The sequence below is a fragment of the Triplophysa dalaica genome, chromosome 19, assembly GCF_015846415.1.
Source record: "Triplophysa dalaica isolate WHDGS20190420 chromosome 19, ASM1584641v1, whole genome shotgun sequence".
Taxonomy (NCBI): Eukaryota; Metazoa; Chordata; class Actinopteri; order Cypriniformes; family Nemacheilidae; genus Triplophysa; species Triplophysa dalaica.
Window position 1 is genome coordinate 1,538,834 of NC_079560.1, and position 21,278 is coordinate 1,560,111.

A 21,278-nucleotide genomic window follows, 5' to 3' on the forward strand; every position below is an offset into this window, starting at 1 on the left:
GAAGACAGAAGAAGAGGTGTCAGTTGTCTGTCTGTGTGCGTGTGAGGTCTAATGATGAGCTAATGACTCAGTACCATCTAAGCCATTAAGAGGCAAACTCTTGTCACCATGGTAACAAGGCCATAGGCTCACTGACAGAGGTCAGAGGTGAAAGGTCGAATCTCAATCCTCAACATGAAGTCAAACAAATATACATTCATGTTAGAACGACTGAGGTTATTTGAACTCGTGAACAAAACAAGCACATTTTCTCTCCATTTACATGTATTACTTTAACGATCTAAAAAAGATTATAAATCAATGTTTTATAATAACACAGAACATATAACTGTGCTCAAATTCACATGAATGTTTTAGATGGGACTTATTTTTTTCAGTGTCTGACTCTTAATCTGTTAAAAGATTTTAAAAGTCGTGTGCAGAAACAGAATTAAGAAACAGTTGAACTAAACAGAGTTTAATGCGTGTCATCATTTACACACCCTTGTGTTGTTTTAAAGCAGTATAACTGTCCGTCTTCATAGGAGTACAAGGACACAATGCCAGCGACGGACGGACGCCAAAATGTTGTGTTCCACAGAAGAGATGACATGAAGATGAGTATTGATAAAACTATATGATCAACCATTCCTTTAACATAACAACCCCATTTATCTGTTATCATTAAATGAAGGAAATCCCATGATGATAACAGTCCCGGCAGACAAAAACACTGTGTGTGTGTGTTTGTCTTATGAGATATGACACAAGAGAAGCTTGTGAAATCGAATGTAGTCTAAACTCTCCCTTGATAAGTGCGGTTAAGGAAATCCTTCCCATGAAGCTCATCTGAGAAACAGAAAGATCACAGTGGTGTGGAAACTACATTTACATTTGCACAAGAGGATCTTCTGTCCCTAAAGACACCAAAATCCCGACCTCACATCCCTGAGCACAGCGTTCCCTCATTTCTGAGGCTTTCAAACCAGTTTCTCATTGTATACAATGTTAGAAAACCAGTTCTGCAACTAACTGTTATTTTGATAATCGATTAGTTGGACTGTTGTTTTTTCTGATTAAACCGTTAAAATTATTAATGAGATGTTTTGCTTATAATATGTTATTAGTGATGGTGAATATTATACACAACTGAACTCACTAGCCTTCTCCCAAAATGTTTTGGATGTCTCCCTATAGACACAAGTCTGATGAGTTGGTTCAGGTGTGTCATGTTAGAAGCAGCCGCCAATAGTCTCCCCCAAACATGGGACGGAGGGTCGGCCAAGGAAGTCATTTTTTGTGGCATGAAAAGTGAGATACTTGTCATTAAAAATAAATAATACTTAAAGTTCAGATACTCAAAAAGTGTACTTAAGTACAGTCCTCGAGTCACTTACCACCCCTGAACTAAATAACCCCTCAAATCAGGGGGTTTAGCCTATTATGTACTTTGCAAAGTGCAAACGCCACAAATTGGGTTTTACTAATATAATCTTTAATTTTGTCATTTAAAACACATCTCCCATTTAAACTTTAAAACTGCGCAGCTTGAAGAGATGCATCCAAAACATCCCTGACTTAAAACCGTGCAAATTGTGCCGCATGGAGACATGCACGGAGGGACGCGTTTGACTAAAAAACTGTGTATCTCATACTGCACGGAGAGTCGAATCTGACTTAAAAACTGCGTAGCTCACGCTGCAAGGAGAGACGCATGCACAGAGACATCAGCTTTAAACATACAACAACCCCCTATCAAAAATAATACAAATAAATAAATTCTAATGGTTAACTTGCGATATAACAATTGAACACAGTTTTGTATATTATACTGCATTTATGTTTATACATCCTCCAAAAATGACACACTGGACCTTTAAAATAAGATCTAAACACACACTCATAAACAAACAGAGATGTGGTGGTTTATCTGTAAGCTATTTATTGTTCCTGTAGCACAGCGGGTAGTAATGTAGTCATCTCAATGCAAACGTGCCCATCTCCCTTTTGAGCATTGCACCAATTTGATGGAAAGGATGGTAGGAGCGAAGATATTTAAATGGAGAGAGAGAGAGCTGGAGAGAATGAGAGAGAGACAGATGGAGAGGCGAAGAGGAATAGATGTGAATAGAGCAGGAGACACAAAGGACGTGTGTGAGGCCTAATGAGGACAGCAGACAGCAGTCTGAGCCACCCAGACACCCAGCAGACATCTGCAAGACACTGGCCTGAGGCTGATTGTGAACACACACACGCACTCTCGCGCACACACACACACAGACACACACACACACACCCCGAGTATCTCCAACACATCAAGGTTGCCCTCTCAACTGAAGACAAATACACACACGCGTCATTTACATCCCTATTGTCCTAGACACCCCTCCCCCTCGGGGTGGTACAGCAGGTTGGGCGGCCCCCCCTAGGGTCAAACCCGCTGACCCGAATGCCCCTCTGAACAGCCCCTCCCCCTTTCCTCCCTATGGAAAGGTGACCAAAGACCACAAAATTGGTATATTGCTATACGGTTCATTAAGAATTGACTCTTATGAGTCTGTTCATTTGTTCAAATTGAATCCGAGATATCAGGGCGTTTTATAAATCGCAGGGTTTACATTACAAATGTGATGTTATCTTGTGCACAACCGGACAGATCTTTCACCCGGCTCAAACAACACAAGATGGAGGGACATCAAAAGCTAATCTGGGTCAATGATTATGATTCATGTGACTGATGAGCAAACGTTTTGTCATTTTCTTCTTATGAACGACAGATCATGCGTTCACGCATCCCAGCAGGGAGAGGAAACACTTACATAATCAGGCTGGACCGTCCCATCATCTGCTCCCAGAGACCCACGCAAGGACTGGGTCGCCTGCTCCAAAACCTTGTTGTGCTTCTTCGACAGCAGAGCAAACAAACTGAAACAGAGAGAGAGAGAGAGAGAGAGAGAGAGAGAGATGAGCAGTGAAATCACACGAGTCTTTCTTAAAATCATGGTGAAATAGTGTCCAGTCTGTCACAGAATTAACAGAAGCAGAACACTGAAAAACAGAATTTTCTTATTCTCCCTGTGCCAAAGGCTACATTTAATATATCATATAATTTTATACTTATTAAAGAAATTTGGATCACACAAATCATATACAGATAAAACCATCCCACAATGCATTTCGATACATAATGCAAACCGATGGAAGTGAAGTGTAGTTACAATAGTTTTATTCATATTTTAAATTAGCTTTTATTATTAAGATTCATGGTTTTTATGTTAATTTATTTAAAGTTTTAGCAATTTTGTTGTATACTTTTGTTATCATATAAGTTACTTGTTTGTTTTTTATGTTGCTTTATAAGATTAATATTTATTTATTTTAATTTAATTTAAAAAAAAAATATTTTTATAATTTAAGTGCTTTGAACTTTTTTTAAAGGCAACATTTTAATTGTTCATTTAGTTTAATTTTTTCCAATTATGAATGAATAATAATTATAATCTTTTCTAATCTTTCCAGGTCAATATTTTATTTAATTTCAACTAACAGAAACATTTTCAAAATGTCAATTTTAGTAAACTAAACTAAGGAAATTTTGGTTATTATACTTCTCTACTTTTTGTGTGCGTTACGTATCTCAAAGAGCTCTTTTCTAATGAAGTTTCTACAATATGTAATCTGGGTCAGAGTTTTCTCTCAGGTCAGCGCATGAGAGCTTTCAAACCACCACCCTCCAGTTTCTCTGAGAACTTCATAAAGCAGCTCATCAGAAATTGGGTCACGCTTTTGACCTGCGGATAGAAAAGACTTCAGGACCACATTAAAACACAAACAACCAAAAACAAGTTTCCTCCTGAAGTGTGTTTGAGTACGTTTAAAGAACATCACGTCTATAGGTATTTTCTTAAAGGGACCCCAAATGGGAGCTCACGGCAATGCATTCTGGGTAGATCTCAGCAGGTCATCATGAATAACTCAACAGCCAGTGTTCCACCCTGTAGTATGTATGATAACAGTCGAGCTGACATGAGCCAATCAGATTCAGTATGTTAAAGGCATGAATCACAGGTTCATGGTCCCATTACGATGACCTTCATATCCTCCCCGTCTCCTTCTGTATTTGTGTGTGACGCCATGCTGAACAAATGAGGGGTGATTGAGAACAGCAGGCATGATGGGAAGGATTAATGCGTCTCATGCTGATGACCTCATCAATCTCTAAAGGACAGCGCATGCCTTGAGCTCAGTCATACGACACACCTCCTAAACTACCTGAACCCCCAAACAGATTGTATTCTCACTGCAATATGATGGAGTGTCATGGTCGGTTGCCAGGGTGTTGCCATGTGTTTACAGCGTTGGGTTTTGTCGCAGCACAGAAAAACAAAGACCCCTGCGATGAGAGACTCTCATGATGAGTATATTGTCATCGTGTTGCTGTGAAAATGTTTTAGTATGAGATTGCAGCAGTAGCAGTGAGCATGTGCGACGCTCAGATGAAACAACATGTCACAGTGACCTACTGAGAGAACATTAAAAGCCGCTGGCACACACACAGAACTAGCTGTCCGTCTAGTCTGGGTCTTGATCTGTCTGATAAACACACACACACACTGTCTGGTACACTCTGTCTGTCTGGATAAGTCTGCTGTCAACTGAAGTGCTGCATTTGTTGACTTGATTTCAAGTCTCTTTTGTGTCTGTCAGGAGCAGGTGGTGTGTTCTCTGTGCTAATGGGACGTGCGGCAGCGGACGGCACTTTGTTGACTTTTGAGCTAAAAATACTTTTGTGGATGTCTTCTTTAGCCAGAGCTCCTTTAATGCATTTCAAACCGCAAACACGCACACACTTGAATACATAAGCCACAGTGTGCGTGTGAGTGTGGCCTTGTTTTCATATCCCAGTGGGGACCTAAACCTGAATACACACAAACTCATGGCGACTCGCGTCACCGTGGGGACCAAACTTGAGATCCCTGTGGGCATAAAAGCTCATAAATCGTACAGGGGTGCGTTTCCCAAAAGCATCTTAGCCAACTATGGTCACAAGTTCCGTCGTTCCACCATAGTTCAACGATTTCGCGAAACCATCGTTCCAACGATCAATCGCAAACAGCAACGCAACGTGGATGGAACTACAGGTCTACAGTTGTGGTTAGTTTGTTAAGAACATACAGGCGCTGTTTTTTTAAAAGTGTGCATAAATGTATGTACACTAGGACCCTGGGGAATCCCTGGGCGGAGTGACGTATGAGGAAACTTATGAATGGATGAAGAATCATGAAATAAAACAATAGATAACTAAATAGGATAAATAAAGTTAAATGCACTGTATGTTATTTACAGCAAGAATTTGACATTAATTCGATCTGAATGTATTTATTAGTAGACCTCATAAATCCACCACCTGTATGGGTTCATCAACTAGATAGATGAACCAACTGGTCTCCGACAGAGTTCCTACAGTTTCAGGAAAAAGTTGTAACTACAATGTTCATTTCCCCAATGATCCATCATACTATGGTCAACTAGCGAGTTATGCCGTTGTTCAGGAAACTCCCCAGAACGATATTTTTTGAATTATTTTATCTAAAAATGAAAAAAGTTTTCTACGATCTTTAGGTCTAGGGTATAAAATATAAAGTTTATACTGTATAAAATAATTTTGCCTATGAATAGTCCAACGTCCCCGCCAAAAGAAGGAAGTCTTTTTTGCAATTTGTTAGCAACTGCCGTTTTAAGACTCAATAAGGCTTTAAAAAAAATCACATGCAGGTTATAATTGTCTAAGAATTAGGAATTTACCAAAAACCTATTAAAAAAACTTTGGAGAGTTGGAACCGGAAGTGCTAAAATGCTAACTGGCTTTTGGGTTTTGCATATAAAAATATGTCATCTCTGAGCCTCCCTATTGAGGAACAATGTCAGCAATCACAACTGCAACATGCTTTTGTTACGATTTTCATCACTATACCAAAAATCCTGATCCTGACAACGAAAAAATGTAAATAACCGTTTATAACGTAGAGTGAAATGTGACATGAAAAGATAATTACACAAAGCTGAATACCCTAGATATATATTTAGGAAACACAGAATATATGGGGGGAAATCTTGCATGTCTCGTGGAGATGAGAGTTTTATTCTCATACTGGGAGCTGAAAGAATCTTCAAAATTACCAGTATTTTATATAGAATTTATTTTAGGAATTCTCTAGAACTTTTAGAATTCTGTTGCAGTCTGTGGAGATTTCCATGCCCAAGTGTTTGGCTTTATGGGAATTTAAAATAAAATGTAAAATGAGTTCATGGCAATGAAGACAATTTATCAATTTTAAAGAGCTTCAATTGACAGTTTTAATATCAAAGCGATCAATATCCCCTTCAAATAACAATCATACCCCAGTTCACACAATTCATCTAAACCAGTTCGTTGAGATCCATTCACACGCCTACAGCGGTTATAAATCCAGATCTTCACACTTCATCATCCACATACATCCGTCCATAATGCATTCCTATTGGCTATCTCAAACTCAAGTCACTGGCTTTCACGACGACACGACAATGTGCAGACAGTGTTTAGACTACCACACAACCAAATCCTGTTTCCTGCTTCTTAGTTTGGCGGTTTTATTATCTCCAGGATTAACGTTAAGCCCTAAATGTCAAAAGAAAAAAAAGAGCCGTCAGTATGTTCCCCTCTAAGAAAACACATTCTGACGTCTGTGAATCGGTGTGTGTGTCTCGTCCTGTGGGTTTAGTCTTTTGTGTGTTACGCCCATTACACATTGAACAAGAAATACAACCACAGAACACAAGCTGATCTGTTTGGTCTGCGTCCGACTCATCTAATACAGCGCTGGGCTCGTAACTCTAAACACTTCCTGTCCGCACAGGAAGCAGAATCCTCCAGACAGCCTGGAGCAATTAAAGTCTTTCAGTTCTGAATTTGTACAGACACAGATGCTTCAAAGACGAGCACACAGTGTTCTTGTTCATTTCTGAAGCAGCTGGGTGCCATCTACACCCACCACAGGAAACAAATAAACATTACACTGACAAAAACACTATCTTTTAAACCATTCTAGATAGGCAAAGACTATAAAAAATACGTAAAACACACGTGCATGTATGAGTGCTGCATTATAAAAATGCTATAACTTGCTAAATAATACTGTATGCAATATGAACTAAACACTTAAAAGTATGTAACATAAATTTTAATGATGTAATTATACTTTTATTACCATGAATAAGTGTAGTAAATAGGTAATAGAACTAAACTGGTCTGAAAACCATTCGCCCATCCAAAATAATCCCTGACTGACATTAGCATAAGAACTCCACCCTTAAAACCTCATTGAACGACATCGTTATTCAATTAACCCACCATAAACACTGACCTTTGCTTACTTGCACAAAACCAAAAACCATCACCTGGTACGCACAGCCATGCCATCTTACGAGCAAACCGCCAGTGCACTGCAGCCCTACAAAACAGTTTTAACAGGAACTTGAGCGGTGCCACTATAATGTTAAATTAGCGCTTGGCCCCGAGTTCCTCCATCATTAGCACGGTTGCTAGGGGCATTCATGCAAGCGATATGTGTTGCTAACACTGGCGAGCACGATCTCCACTACACCAAGAGCATGAGAGCATCGCCTGCCAATACTGCCATGATATGCCAAGAAGCAGGAAAAAGTAACATGGAATGAGCACGAAAATAAAACAGCGACATGGAGGTGCAGGATCAAATAAAACCGATGCTGACGCAAGGTACAATTTTATTTTGGCAGAGATTTGTCTTCCTAATGAGGAAAACTTAAGAAATGGTGTTTCATGTGACTAGGCAAAAAAAAAGGAGTAACAGTTTTAAAACCACAAACACTAACGGTTTGGAGCTGCGTTTACACAAAATTAAACCAATCATCCAATTCAATGTGTGATGTTTACTTTTTTCCCTGACATACATGTTCTATAATTTCCTTAAAAATAAAATGTTCTGTGTCCAGTTGAAAAAGTTGTTTCTATATGTAGACATTAGAAAATAACACATTTATAATTGTGTTGTAATCGCAATACAGCAACTAGGCGTGTCACCATTATTAAATAATTGTCTCATCACAATTATTAGAAACAATCGCAATTATTAGACACAATCGCAAATATCAGATATCATCACAACTATTAGACACAATCGCAAATATCAGACATCATCACAACTATTAGACACAATCGCAAATATCAGACATTATCACAATTATTAGACACAATCGCAAATATCAGACATTATCACAATTATTAGACACAATCACAAATATCAGACATTATCACAACTATTAGACTCTATATTCTGTTTCTTGAATAAACTAATTGTAATAAATCGTTATAACTTTCAAAGCTTATTTAACTCATTCCCCGTCAGCCTCTTTAAAAAAAAATTTGCCAGCCTACGCCAGCGTTTTTTAACATTTTTACTCAAATTTAATGATTCACAGTAAATTTTCTGTAAAGAATATATGGACAAACAATATATGGACAAAAAAATATCTCAAATGAAAGAACAGAGTCTCAGCTTTTAAACAAAAGAAACCGTAGTCTTCTATCTTCATTTGTTCGTTTTTTATTACTCCGTTGATGTGGGTAGGTTTCTTCAAAAATGCATAATTTTGATTAAACAGCTGAGATAATTAAAGTTTTTTGTCAAAGATTCCGCCCAGATTACACTCAAAACAATCATTAAAAACAGATAAAACATATACATTCTAGGTTCTGGGATTCTGTACTTTTCCCCAGTGGTGTGTAATAGCGCCACCTGCTGTACAACAGTACAAACACTGATTGCCGTAATAAATCGTCTTTGGCGGGGAAGCGTTTTTTTTTATGACGAGATAACTCGTCAATGGCGGTGAAAGAGTTAATAGACAATTAACAAGAAGCCAAACGCCTTAATCATGCCGTCGACCAAACTAAAACCGTAATTTCTTGCATTAGATTATCATACGATCAAAATCTCAGACTGGCCTATGCTTAAATGTGACCGGTGTAACACTCGCAGTACCAACACCGGCCACACCTGTGCATGGCCATATACATTCCCGCTCACTTTCCATAGACTTTTAGTTATGGACATCATTACCCAGAACCCCTTGCACTCACTCACTACTGATTACACTCACACCTGCAATCTATCATGAACACCCTTTATATCCTGCACTCATCCGTTCACCATTGTCAGATCTACTTGTTTCATGTTTCATGTTTACCCTATCTCTGACTGCTCAATGGATGTTACCTTAGTTCCCGTGTATGTTTACCTGTTCTGTTTACATTGGATGTTTCTCAAGTTACCCGTTTGACACTATAAACCGGATTTGATCTACCTTTGATGTGAATCGTGTCCGTCATACGTGTGTCATTACAACAGATAAAACAAATTTCATTTGTGTCACGTTAGATGTTCTTCAACACGACTGTAAAATACAGACAGTGTAGCATAAAAACACACAAAACTAAAACTTTACATTTATTTCATTAATTTACTTTATATATTTATATTGTTTTACCTTCAATGGTTGATTTCATAAACAAATTTTATTTTCAATCCGTCTCAAAACAAGAAGAAGAATCTTTGACAAAAATAATTTGAATTAAGCTTAAAATTCTCACACATCAAGCTCAGAATAACGGCATTCACACATTGTGTCTGTAATCGTGACTGTTTATCATTTGCTACGTTCCCAATGAAGTCATGAGAAACACGCGCCAGCAAATCATACGATTGGTAACATGCATTTGTATTCACGCGGCAATAAAATAGTACATAAATGCATCAAACATTTCCGGCAAAACACATTCAAGCGTTTTTCAAACCGTTTACAACGTGGCAGAGAACTCCATGTTTTTGTGTGTGACGACCCATAGAAATTCTCGACCAATCAGGTCGCTCGTGGGGCTTGAAAACATCCTGTACTTCAATGTTACTGTGTTTCAGAGCATCTGAGGTGATCGGAGTGTTTTTCTCCCAGAATCAACAAACATTTAATTCCCTTCTAATATCGGGAGCGTGAAACACGATCTGTTTGTGTTCGACTGTTTGTGTTAGAAACAGTCACATTGTGTTGTGTTCCACAACAGTTGCCCACCTTTCTGATCTCAAACAGATCCAGTTTCTGGACCCATGAAAACAAGCCCATCTGTGATCCTGGCCCACGGCCCGACAACCATCGTACTCCACACGGACACAAAATGACTCACCTAATAACAACTGCGACACACACGCTTCTGAGGGATGTGTGAAACTGACTGGTAGGTGGGTTGTCTGTTCGTTTTAAGACGTGACGTGAAAGACTAAAACTAGTTTCTAGTTAGTTGATCTTTAGAACTCAAACTCTTACCTTATAATTCTCTGAGCGGCGTACTGGTGGAGGTTACGAAACTGAGCCGACATGTTGGCCAGAGCGGCCAGGCAGTTTGTGTGGAGATATTTATCCTGAACGAGAGAAATCAATAAAACATGCATAAATAATCACATCTATTCCTGCTCTCCGGGCAAAACCGAATCAACTAAACCATTGTTTGAACATAAAAAATTTACAATTCATTGGACGCCCTGGACGGAGTCAGTTTGTTGATAAAAATATAACTTCTTGTAAAACTAGGTCTTGTTGTTGCGAGTCTGTTTCCTCTTAACGTTTTGAATCTATGACTTAATGAATCATACATGAGCCGACAGAGGCTGGAGAGATCTTTGCTCATTTAACCACAAACTGGAAAGTCTAATCTACGTTACTGCGGTTTGTTGTCGCGTGTCTGATTCTCACCCTGGTTCGTGTCATGTTGAACTGGATGGTTCGGATCACAACCAGAATCAACAGACTGCCCAGAGAGATCTCCGTTAGGACCCGCTCAGTGTACCACGAGATGTTCTTCAGCGTCTGAAACCGAGAGAGAGAGAGAGAGAGAGAGAGAGAGAGAGGAAGACATGAGTTTGTTGTTATTCAGAGATTGGTGAAAGATGTTTGATGTAGAGCTACTGTCATATGCTACAAATAACATTAAACTTTTCAATTAATTCACATTTTGGCAACTATTTTATTTCCTTTTACAAATGTTAACAAAGCGAGATACACCAGATTAGGGGTGTTGCAACATGCCAGTACTGACAGAGCTGCATTAATATTTTCTTTATTGTTACATTTCAAAGATATCTCTATAATTTTTTCGTAAATTATAAATGTGTAATAAAAATGACATTCCTACACCAAATATACAGTATGTAGGATGAGTCTCTAATGGCAGATTTAATTATTTCATCAGTTTTTTCTGGGGCTGTTAAACGATTAATCGCGATTAATCGCATCCAGAATAAAAGTTTGTGTTTAAAAAATAAATGTATTTGAATTAATAAACACATTTACATACATGCATATATTTAGGAAAAATATACAATACTATTTTTTATAAACATTTATTTATGATTTAAATTATTGGTAAATATAAATAATACATCTAAATATTTCCTTAATATTTTGTGTTAATAAATACAAAATTAATATGCACAGTACACAGACATATATTATGTAAACAAAAACTTTTATTCTGGATGCGATTAATCGTTTGACAGCCCTAACTTTTACCCAGAAGCCCCTGCACTTGCCTATAACTGAATGCTGATTATGAAACACAGGCAGGCAATAAAAATAATAAAAGCTGTCAAGATTTATAAAACTATAAAATATTATAATAAGAACCCAAATTCCCATTTCTAATTATAACGTTAATGAATAATCTGATGAACACATCAAACAGGCTACAAAGAACTGATCGCATTAAATTATTCGACCGGAACATAATTACTCATTAATATTCATGAGCTAAGCCTTCTGTTCCCACCACGAAATGATGTGAATATGAAACCCTATTCTGCACAGCTCTTAAATATTCACACCAGAGTAAATATACACACAAAACATGCACATTAATGAGAGTGAAGAGGTGAGACGAGTGACATCAGTGTGACCTCACCACTTCATGTATTGAGCGGTTGAAGGTGTCGTCCTCTGTGAGGATGAGGAGGATGATGAGGGCCATGTACACGTGATGAGAGTTTCTCTCCTCTACATGATACAAGATCTCCAGAATGGGCAACACCTGCACGCACAAGAGAGAGCGAGACCTGAGTCTGACGTTCTGTAGAATGTGTATGTGTTGTTTTGTTGATGTTTGTGTGTGTTTGTGTATATTGTTGTGTGTGCGGCGGTCTCACCAGGTTCTCCATGTCTGTGCGTGACAATATATAGGTCCTCATGTTGCTGTTCTGATGCAGTAGTGTGTATAGCAGTAACGTCACCTGATCTGATTTCTGCTGTTCACAAAGAGCCGTGTACAGACTGTTAAAGTTGATCTGAAACGAGTGAGGCTGCGGAGACGGAAAAGACGACGAATCTAAAACACAAACACACACACACAGAACACCATGAGTACTGCCCACTTTAAAAACATCTGGTCATGTTGATATGTCATGGGCTGGTAAAAACAAAAAAATCCAGTTGTTTTCAAACTGGGGCTGTCAAACGATTAATCGTGAATAATCGCATCCAGAATTAAAGTTTACGTATGTGCATGTTTTATGTCTGTCAACTGTGCAGTTTTATTTTGCGTTTATAAACATACGCATGCATATTTATATATATATATTTACATATTTAGACGTACTTGTTTATATTTACCAATTATTTAAATGATCCTTAAATGTTTATGATTTTTTTTATTTTATATATTAAAATATAAATATAAGCACGTGTATGTGTGTCTAGAAATACAAAATTAATATGCAAAGTACACAGATATATATTTTGTAAACACAAGCGTTTATTCTGGATACGATTAATCGTTTAAAAAGCCCTATTGCAAACGTTTGTCATCAGTTTAATTTACTGACATTTTTTTCAATTGTCATTTTTGTGAAAGTGTGATCAGTTCGGTCTGGCTATTGCTATCGTAAGGTATCAGGACACAGGTGTGAAGACGGGCCTTACCTTGTGTGTTTTTAAAGCAGGTAATGGCCTGGCGGTAGGGGTTCGGACATTCCGCTCCATCTGTCAGATTGGCCAGAATCAACAGTAATAACAGGCTCTGATTGGACAGCGGAAGGGGGTTCTGCTCCTGCTCCGCCCCCGGCCTGCTGCCAACCCCGCCCAATGTGAACACGCTCCACAATCCACCTGAAAAACACACACAAACTGTTAAATCGAAGTCACAAACCAAGATCTGAACCTTTCTAGCACACGGTCAGAGGAAAAATACAGTGATAAAGAATACGTGAGCTTTACAACGTGACGGTCCCGCACATGTGTCTTTACAGCAGAGGAAGTGATGCAGAAGATCATTCACACATCTTTAGGAAGAGCATAGAGGCAGAAATGGTAATGACTCAAAAAAGGACAATCTTCCGCTTCAGAGATTCTGGACAGAGAAGCACAAACCTCGCTCTGTTCTCGTGTTTCTATAGTGCTGCATGTGACATCACAGCCTCTCACTTGCTCACTTATCTAAAAATAAAGATATCTTACGGCAATTCGCATAGCCGAGCGGAAGAAAACACAAACACACATGGCTTAATGTTACACAACGCCTCTGTCACATGAAATAACATGAAGAGTGTGTATGTAACATATTCATGTGTAAAATGTGTAATACACGCAAAAAGCGCCACCTACAGGCCGGGGACTGAATTTATTTCAATATAGTCTGCGTCAAGTAGAAAATGTTTAAAAAAGGTTGTTGTTTTCATTTTCCGCACACACAACCGATGCACAATGTCAGTGAAGAGTAATTGATTTGAAACCACTAATCGCTCAAGCATCCTATCGGGTGGGACGGAGAACAAGAGCGAGATGGAATTGAGATGAAAACGAGACGCCTGTCTCCGCTTCTAATCACTTGTGGCTGGACATCACGGCCCCATCGAGTCAACAAACATTGAGCACAATGAAAACAACAACATTTGCAGAAAAAGAAACAAAACAAAAACAAAAGCACCCGCCCGACGCACTTCCTGTGGCTCTCTGCTGAGATCTGTTTCCAGAAGCTACTGCTCATTTTGTTAAGAGACTAGTCACGTTAAAGGTCATTGAACTTTTTTATTGGCTGTCGTGTAATGTTAAGAAGGAAATGAGGTCATGTTGAAACCGGAGTCTTGCTTGAAACCAGGTCATTACAGACGCCGTGGCGACTCTAGCCGACCGATGACAAGGCGCGCAGACGGCGTCTACGATCTACAAGTCGGAGCCAATCGGAAGAAAGCAAATCAAAGTTTCTCGCTTACACATGAAGTACATTAGAAAACATAAGACAGCAGTTAAACGTAAGACAGTGATTCATCCGGACGCTGTTGTTTCGGTTCATGACTTTATCCAACAAGGCAGCAGATGAAGGTGGGTGGGCACTTGAGAATATTTCACTGTGCATTATGAAGAGTTGAAGTAGTTTAAAGGACAACGGAAGTCAACTGAAACTCAACTTCCCAACGGGACTAAAGTGAATATTTGATGTTGGTTGAGTGAAAAAGAACTGCTGTGACAGAGACGTGACCCCACACGGCAGTGGGATTCACTCGGCTTTTTACTTTTATTTATGCACAGCCATCTGTCAGACTCAACACAGGAGTGTATACATCAACCCATGTGTGTGTGTGTGTGAGACAGACGAACATATCTGTACTGTCAGAATCACTCACTTCTGCCGGCTGACACTGACCTCTAAAGAGAGAGAACGTGAGTGTGGGGGGGTCATAATGTATACATCAACATTGTTGGGATTTCTTCAAAGTCACATGTAACTTGCAGACTTGGCTGTTGGGAGAGAGAGACACACAGGTGCCTCAGCACACAAGTACCTCACCACTTCCTGTCTTTACTGCATATGTCCATCATTACTTCCTGTATCTTTGGTTTCCGCAGGAAATGTGAACAGTGCCCATGCACAATGAAAGAATGTTGTAGGCGGTTGCCAGGGGATTGATATGCGGTGGCAAATTGTATGGTGCGTTACTTTGTGGTTGCTAGGGGCTCAGGTCTCTGGTACACCTACAGAATTTTTTACCCGCATTATCATCCGATGCAAATATCAGACAAACCAGATCAGTAAAAAAACACCGCTCCACAAAAAGTAACATGATGACATCATTCACATCCGTAGCACAAACACGGCTGAGTGAGTTGTGTACTAAAAGTTCAGAGTCCTGTATAGTGTATAGTATAGAGATTCTGTTCACAGGTACACAAAGCATTTGCCTGCCACATAAACCTACAATAGTACCTCAAAAAAATAAAACTTATTTTTGTAATGCCATGACAGTTTCTATGGCTATGTTCCTGGCCGGAGCCAAGTTTATTTATTCAAAATATATTAAAACTAAATGCGATTAATCGCATCCTGAATAAAAGTGTGTTATTATATAACATATGTCTGTGTACTGTGCATATTTATGTTGAATTTCCAACCACAAAAACATACAGATACATTTAAACATTCACATACATATTTAGAAAAATTTAGATGTATCTATCTATATTTACCACTAATAAGAATTTGATATATATATATATATATATATATATAAAAAAATTATAATTAAAAAAAAATTAAACATGCACGTTTGTGTTTTTATAAATTCTAAATTAATATGCAAAGTACACAGACATTATATAAACACAAACTTTTATTCTGGATGCGATTAATCGCGATTAATTGTTTGACAGCCCTAGTTTTAACTAAATGATTAAATGTTGAAACTTCATTAGAAACCTTTTAAAGTTCCTCACAGGGGCAGAAGTACAACAGATTATCTTTCCTGTTGCTCTTCTCTGTATTCTCAGGGGATTATGGGTAATATTATCTCGAGATGCAAACCTGGAAAATCCACCGGCAATAGCATAGCAACCGACTGCTCTGACAGCTGTTTAATAATCAGACAGATGGGTGAAGACAACTGTGAAGACTCAAATCAAGAGTTCACTCAGATCAGACAAATATTACTTAAATAAGAACATCAGGATACACAACTAGACTGTAGAGCAGAGTATTAACACTACATGACCATATAGATATCTAGAGAATGTTTCATATGTAGATTTTACAGAATGACCTCATGAACGTTATGGTGTAAAACATACTAATCTTATAATAGATAGTATGGGGATATTACGAGGATTCAGCCAGCCACATCTTTCTCTCTCTCTCTCTCTCAATCGGTGTCTGTACAGGGTGGACGGGGAGACGGCACTAATCCTGAACGCAGACAGCATTATGAGATTAATGCAACACACAAACAAAAACAGGATTCTGTTAGTAAAGGAATGCTTCGCCTATTTGTAAACATATATTTATACACCGAAGATTTACGGAAATGCTATTGTTAAACAAACAAGAATCAAGAGTTGAGTAAGATCAGACAAACTGAACTTTAGAATACAAAGATTTCCACAGTATTAATCCTACGGTACTATAACATGTCCTGTGAATGTTCTACTTGTAGAGAAGATTTAATGAAGCTGGTTTTCTCCTCATCTCTCTTGTTTTGAGCTGACAATCACGCACACATCACCTAGATTCCCGTATATCGCATCTACAACCCCTGATGAGATCTCTTTAATACCCGAGATACGTCTCCTAGACATCAATGAGATAAATGGAGAGCAAACGATAACTTCTGATCTCAACAATGTCATAAACTACGCTCAGATTTGTCAAGTCTAAAATCAAGAATGTCAATATTTTGGTTTCAAGTTTTCTGAATTTTAATATGGTCCTGAAGACTTTGAAACGCGTGTAATTCCAGAGTGACGAATCGACCGTCTAATCCTGCATGAATCTTTCCATCCCACAGCATCGGAAACAGGATAAGTTCCAGAATTCCAGCTGGGGGTGATGGGAATGACACACAGGCTGGTGTCTCTATTTAGCCGACAATGAGGACGCGCCGTCTGGGTCCCACACGCACACATTCAGATGTAATCCTGACACTGACTCACAGCTGTTAACAAACACATTTGGGGTGACAGTCAATGACACATTTACTTCTGGATGCTACATCACACTTCTGACCGACTGCATGTCAGAGCGAAAGAAAAACACAAACTCTCACATTCTAGTTTCACTTTTATACTTTTTGCACTTTATATTGAGTATCAAGAAATAACTTTACATTAAAAATAAGCAAGAACTGAAAGAACAACTATTAACTGTCTATCAATGCCAAGCTAAAGAAATGTCAACAAACTTGCAAATATCATCATATACAGATTCAGAAAAAAAAACATATTTTCTGTTTTTTATTTACGGTTTATAGGTATAAATTTAGGTAAAGTGATCATTTTTGCTGCATTCTGTGAACTCATAGCAATATTTCTCCCAAATGTCAAATACAATTTTTGTTTCTATTTGCATTTATTTGTAGTAAATGAAAACTGGAGAAGCAGCTGGAAATAACAGGCCGTGTTCAGACTTGACTTATTTTTCGAAGCTGCTAGCGTCTGTTTTATATTATAATCCTATGGAGTAAACTGTGTTTTCAAAAAATGTCCCGAGCGCTTTTTTAAATGCCAGAGCCGGCATCTTTTTTTGCTGCTCAGTGCATCATTTTATGTTGAAGAAAGTCCAACTTTTCTGAAAAAATGCCCTACGTCAAGCTACTTTTCACAGCTAACCAATGACAAGCGAGTAGTGTGTTGTTTCCATAACAACGTGCGAAGGAGGTGGATGGATGAGCAGGATTAAACTCGAAAAAAATAAAATGACGGACGAAACGCCGGTTGGAATATAGTTTTGTATAAATATAAATTGAATTTACAACTTTCAATAACTTTTGATTGCATTTCTTTAGAGCAATTAGTATTAAAGTTTTTAAATTTGTGATTAGTTGTTTTAAATACGCTCTCTGTTTATAATTCAATTAGACTTCTGTCACGATGCCTATCTGTTTCACTGGGCTGCCTTTTTCCAGTGACGCTGCCTCTGAAGTCATGGCCTTCGGCTTCTATTTTTAAAGTAGCAGACTACTTAGGAATCCAATTTTATTTGTTTTATGTGATAACTAGTTTTCATGTGTGTTGTCATGCTGTCAGTCTTTCACATAGCTGTTGGATGACTTTGTCACTCCTGAGATTTGGTTTTGTTGAAATTCAACAAACACTGGACTGGAATTACACAGTACATCTAGAAATCCTGATTAAAAGAACCCTTCATTGTCCCCCCCACTGTATATGAGATAAATTTGCAAGTAGTTTTCATCTTAGTGCAAGGATCCAACAAAACAGCTACAATAAGCCCTTAAATTAAAATGTAAATAAAACAAGATTTCCATATCTGTTACACATCACTACAAGTCCAAGGTATAACCACAATTCAGATTAGAGGGATTAAACGTGTGTAATCAGGACTGAACACACATATTTCGAGAGGTCAAAGGTCTGTACAGGTCTCGGTCATGTACACATGCTGGTAGACGTCTGTGTTTAAACTGCATCTCTCTCAACCAGTTATTGTTTCAGGACAACATCCCTGTACATCACCAGTGTGTGTGTGGACTTAGTGGGGACCTATACCTGAATGCACACCATCTCATGGTGACCCGTGTCACTGTGGGGACCAAAATTGAGGTCCCAATGGGCAACAAAGCTTATACATTGTACAGAACAATAATTTTTGAAAATCTAAAAATGCAATAAGTTTTCTACGTTCTTTAGGTTTAGGGGTTGAGTTAGGGGATAAAATATACAGTTTGTACACAGTATACAACTCATTACGCCAACGGACTGTCTCCATGGAGATAATAAGACATACATGTGTGTGTGTGTGTGTGTGAATTTTTTTGTTCCCCAGGAGGAAACGAGCTTATAAATCATACAGAATCAACTTTTTTGAAAATCTAAAAGAGCAGAAAGTCTTGTGTGATTCTTAGGTTTAGGGGGTGGGTGAGGGGTAGGAAATATGACATCCAGTTTGTACAGTCTAAAAACCATTGCATATATGGAATGTCCCTATAAAACATGGAAACCCAACTTGTGTGCGTGTGTATGTGCGTGCGTGTACTGACTGGCAACTCCAGAAGCGAGTCCGTACAGAAGTCCTCCTCCATCAGACTGCGTCTGGAACACTTGTGCAGCAGGTGGATAATTTTCCTGTCTGATGAAGTTATAAAGCAGCGTCTTCACCAGACGACTCGTCAGAGACAGACTGCAGACAGACAGACAGATGTAATGACTCACAAGAAGGCAGTTCGCAACCCTGAACAATCTCTTCTGAATGTACAGTTCATTAAAAATGCAGCTACGAGCGTGTTTGGGGGTCGCAGCCCGAGCGGACTAAAGACACACGTGAGGTTTCAAGAGGCGACGGTCAGGACCTCAGACATGCAGACTCAGCTGCAGTGAAGATCTAATGAACTTTACAGGCGCTGGCGATGCAAATGAGCCCTCAGGGTGAACTCGCGCGCGCGCCACCAGACACGAGCATCTGCCGAATTAATGAACTGCTCATTTGCATATGAAATGGCTGCAAGTGACAGTTGTCCTTCTGTTTATGCCGGTCAGGGGGCCACAACGTCACGCTGGGACCAACAACGCTGTGACGGCCAACAACTCGACACAACTTCAATTGGCTCGGCGTCATAAAGTTTAAAAGTTCAGCATGCTTCCCTGGAAACTCATTTCACTCTATATAAATTCATTCAAATGTGAAGGATCTCTGCGCATTTGCATTTAGTTCAGTTCTAGGAGTCGTTTATCCGCCTGAAGGGCTTTATTTTGAGATAACAACTGGCCAGATGTTCATCACCCCACTTATTACACAGCTACTTGCCACATGAGTAGTTTCAGGAGTTGGTATTCAAAATCACATTTTTGGGGATAGTCTGTCTCAGCTACGTGATACACATACACACGGTTACTCACCATCGTTCTCTGGTCAGGTAGCCGTATATAAGCCCCTCCCTCAGAATCTCTTTATGGAAGAGCTGATAGGACAAGAGGATCAGGAGTGTGGTCACAGCCTCGAATAAGATGTTGTAAGTGATGTCCCTATAGGAACACAGAAAGACAAAACAAGGTCAAACATGGACTGGTATTAATGTACACACTGGACCATTAGATGCTAATGATGATTGCTTAGTAAAATAAATATTTACTATGGAAGAACGTTATTTTAACAGAAAACTCTGTGAGGACTCGTGACAGGACCACGGGCCGGATATCAGGATGAGTTCTTATGTTTGATTATTAAAAGTCTTTAATATGCTTAAACTTAAACCAGTACATTTCATTATCCATAAAACTTCAATATTTTCTTGTATTACGGTACTGTGTATTTGGGATAAAAATTTGGGCAAGTTTCCATTAAATGTTATTATGCAAGAAATTCCCTTTTACAGAATTAATTTGATAGGTTTTTATAAATGCATTAACAATGAAGAACAACCGCAATAATCTACAAACAATCATTCATAAATCAACAATAAAGCAGTTTATTTATGAGTTAATACAGTACAATGAACTCACCCACCCTCTCCTTAAACACACACACACTTACACAACATCAATCTCTCTCTCGCTTTTGTCTCTCATATCCTTCCTTCAGATCTCTCACTTCACTTCCACCGCTGTGATGTCACCTGGCACAAATCCCTCTCACTTTCACACACAATAACATCCAGTGTTTCCTGTAGGATCCTGTGGCGGTGCAGCCGGGGACCAAATATTGTCAATGTGAATTTTCGGCCACTGTACTACACACGAAAATGTGAAAAACTCTCAGAGAACCAGCATTATACACATAACCTATGCATGTGTGTTCGTATGCAATTCTGTCATCGTTTACACTCCCTCTTGTCATTTCAAACCTGTATGACTTTCTTTCTTCTCCAGAACACAAAAGAAGATATTTTGAAGAATGCTGGTAACAGAAAACCTTTGGTCCCCACTTGCATTGGTGTCCGTACAATAAAAGTCAATGTTGACTTGCCAAAAATCTTCTTTTGTGTTTCGCAAAGAGAAAAAAAGTGACGAGGGTAAGTAAATGATGACAGAAATGTTCATTTTGATGGCGGACTATCCCTTTAAACGCTCAAGCACACAACAGTGAGATTTTTTTTTTTCAAAAGTCCAATTAGAATCTGAACTGACAAACAATCCAGATCTGAGTACAGAGTACAAACACTTGTTTCTACCTCTGACGCCATTTTTTTTCTTGTTTTGAACCTTTTGGCAATGTAACCTACAATTCACAACGTCCTTCA

At 38.7% G+C, this 21,278-nt stretch overlaps 1 protein-coding gene across 2 annotated transcripts in view; it reads right to left on the bottom strand.

The window, feature by feature from the left end:
* dym (dymeclin) overlaps positions 1-21,278 on the bottom strand; it is a 36,394-nt gene that overhangs the window by 8,699 nt on the left and 6,417 nt on the right. For both annotated transcript variants that reach the window (XM_056730452.1, XM_056730451.1), the window contains exons 7-14: positions 19,939-20,064; positions 19,083-19,222; positions 13,024-13,209; positions 12,252-12,430; positions 12,011-12,136; positions 10,807-10,920; positions 10,381-10,475; positions 2,799-2,904 (exon numbers count right to left, since the gene is read on the bottom strand). In XM_056730452.1, the coding sequence (XP_056586430.1) occupies positions 2,799-2,904; positions 10,381-10,475; positions 10,807-10,920; positions 12,011-12,136; positions 12,252-12,430; positions 13,024-13,209; positions 19,083-19,222; positions 19,939-20,064 (1,072 nt within the window). The remainder of the gene's footprint in view (positions 1-2,798; positions 2,905-10,380; positions 10,476-10,806; positions 10,921-12,010; positions 12,137-12,251; positions 12,431-13,023; positions 13,210-19,082; positions 19,223-19,938; positions 20,065-21,278) is intronic.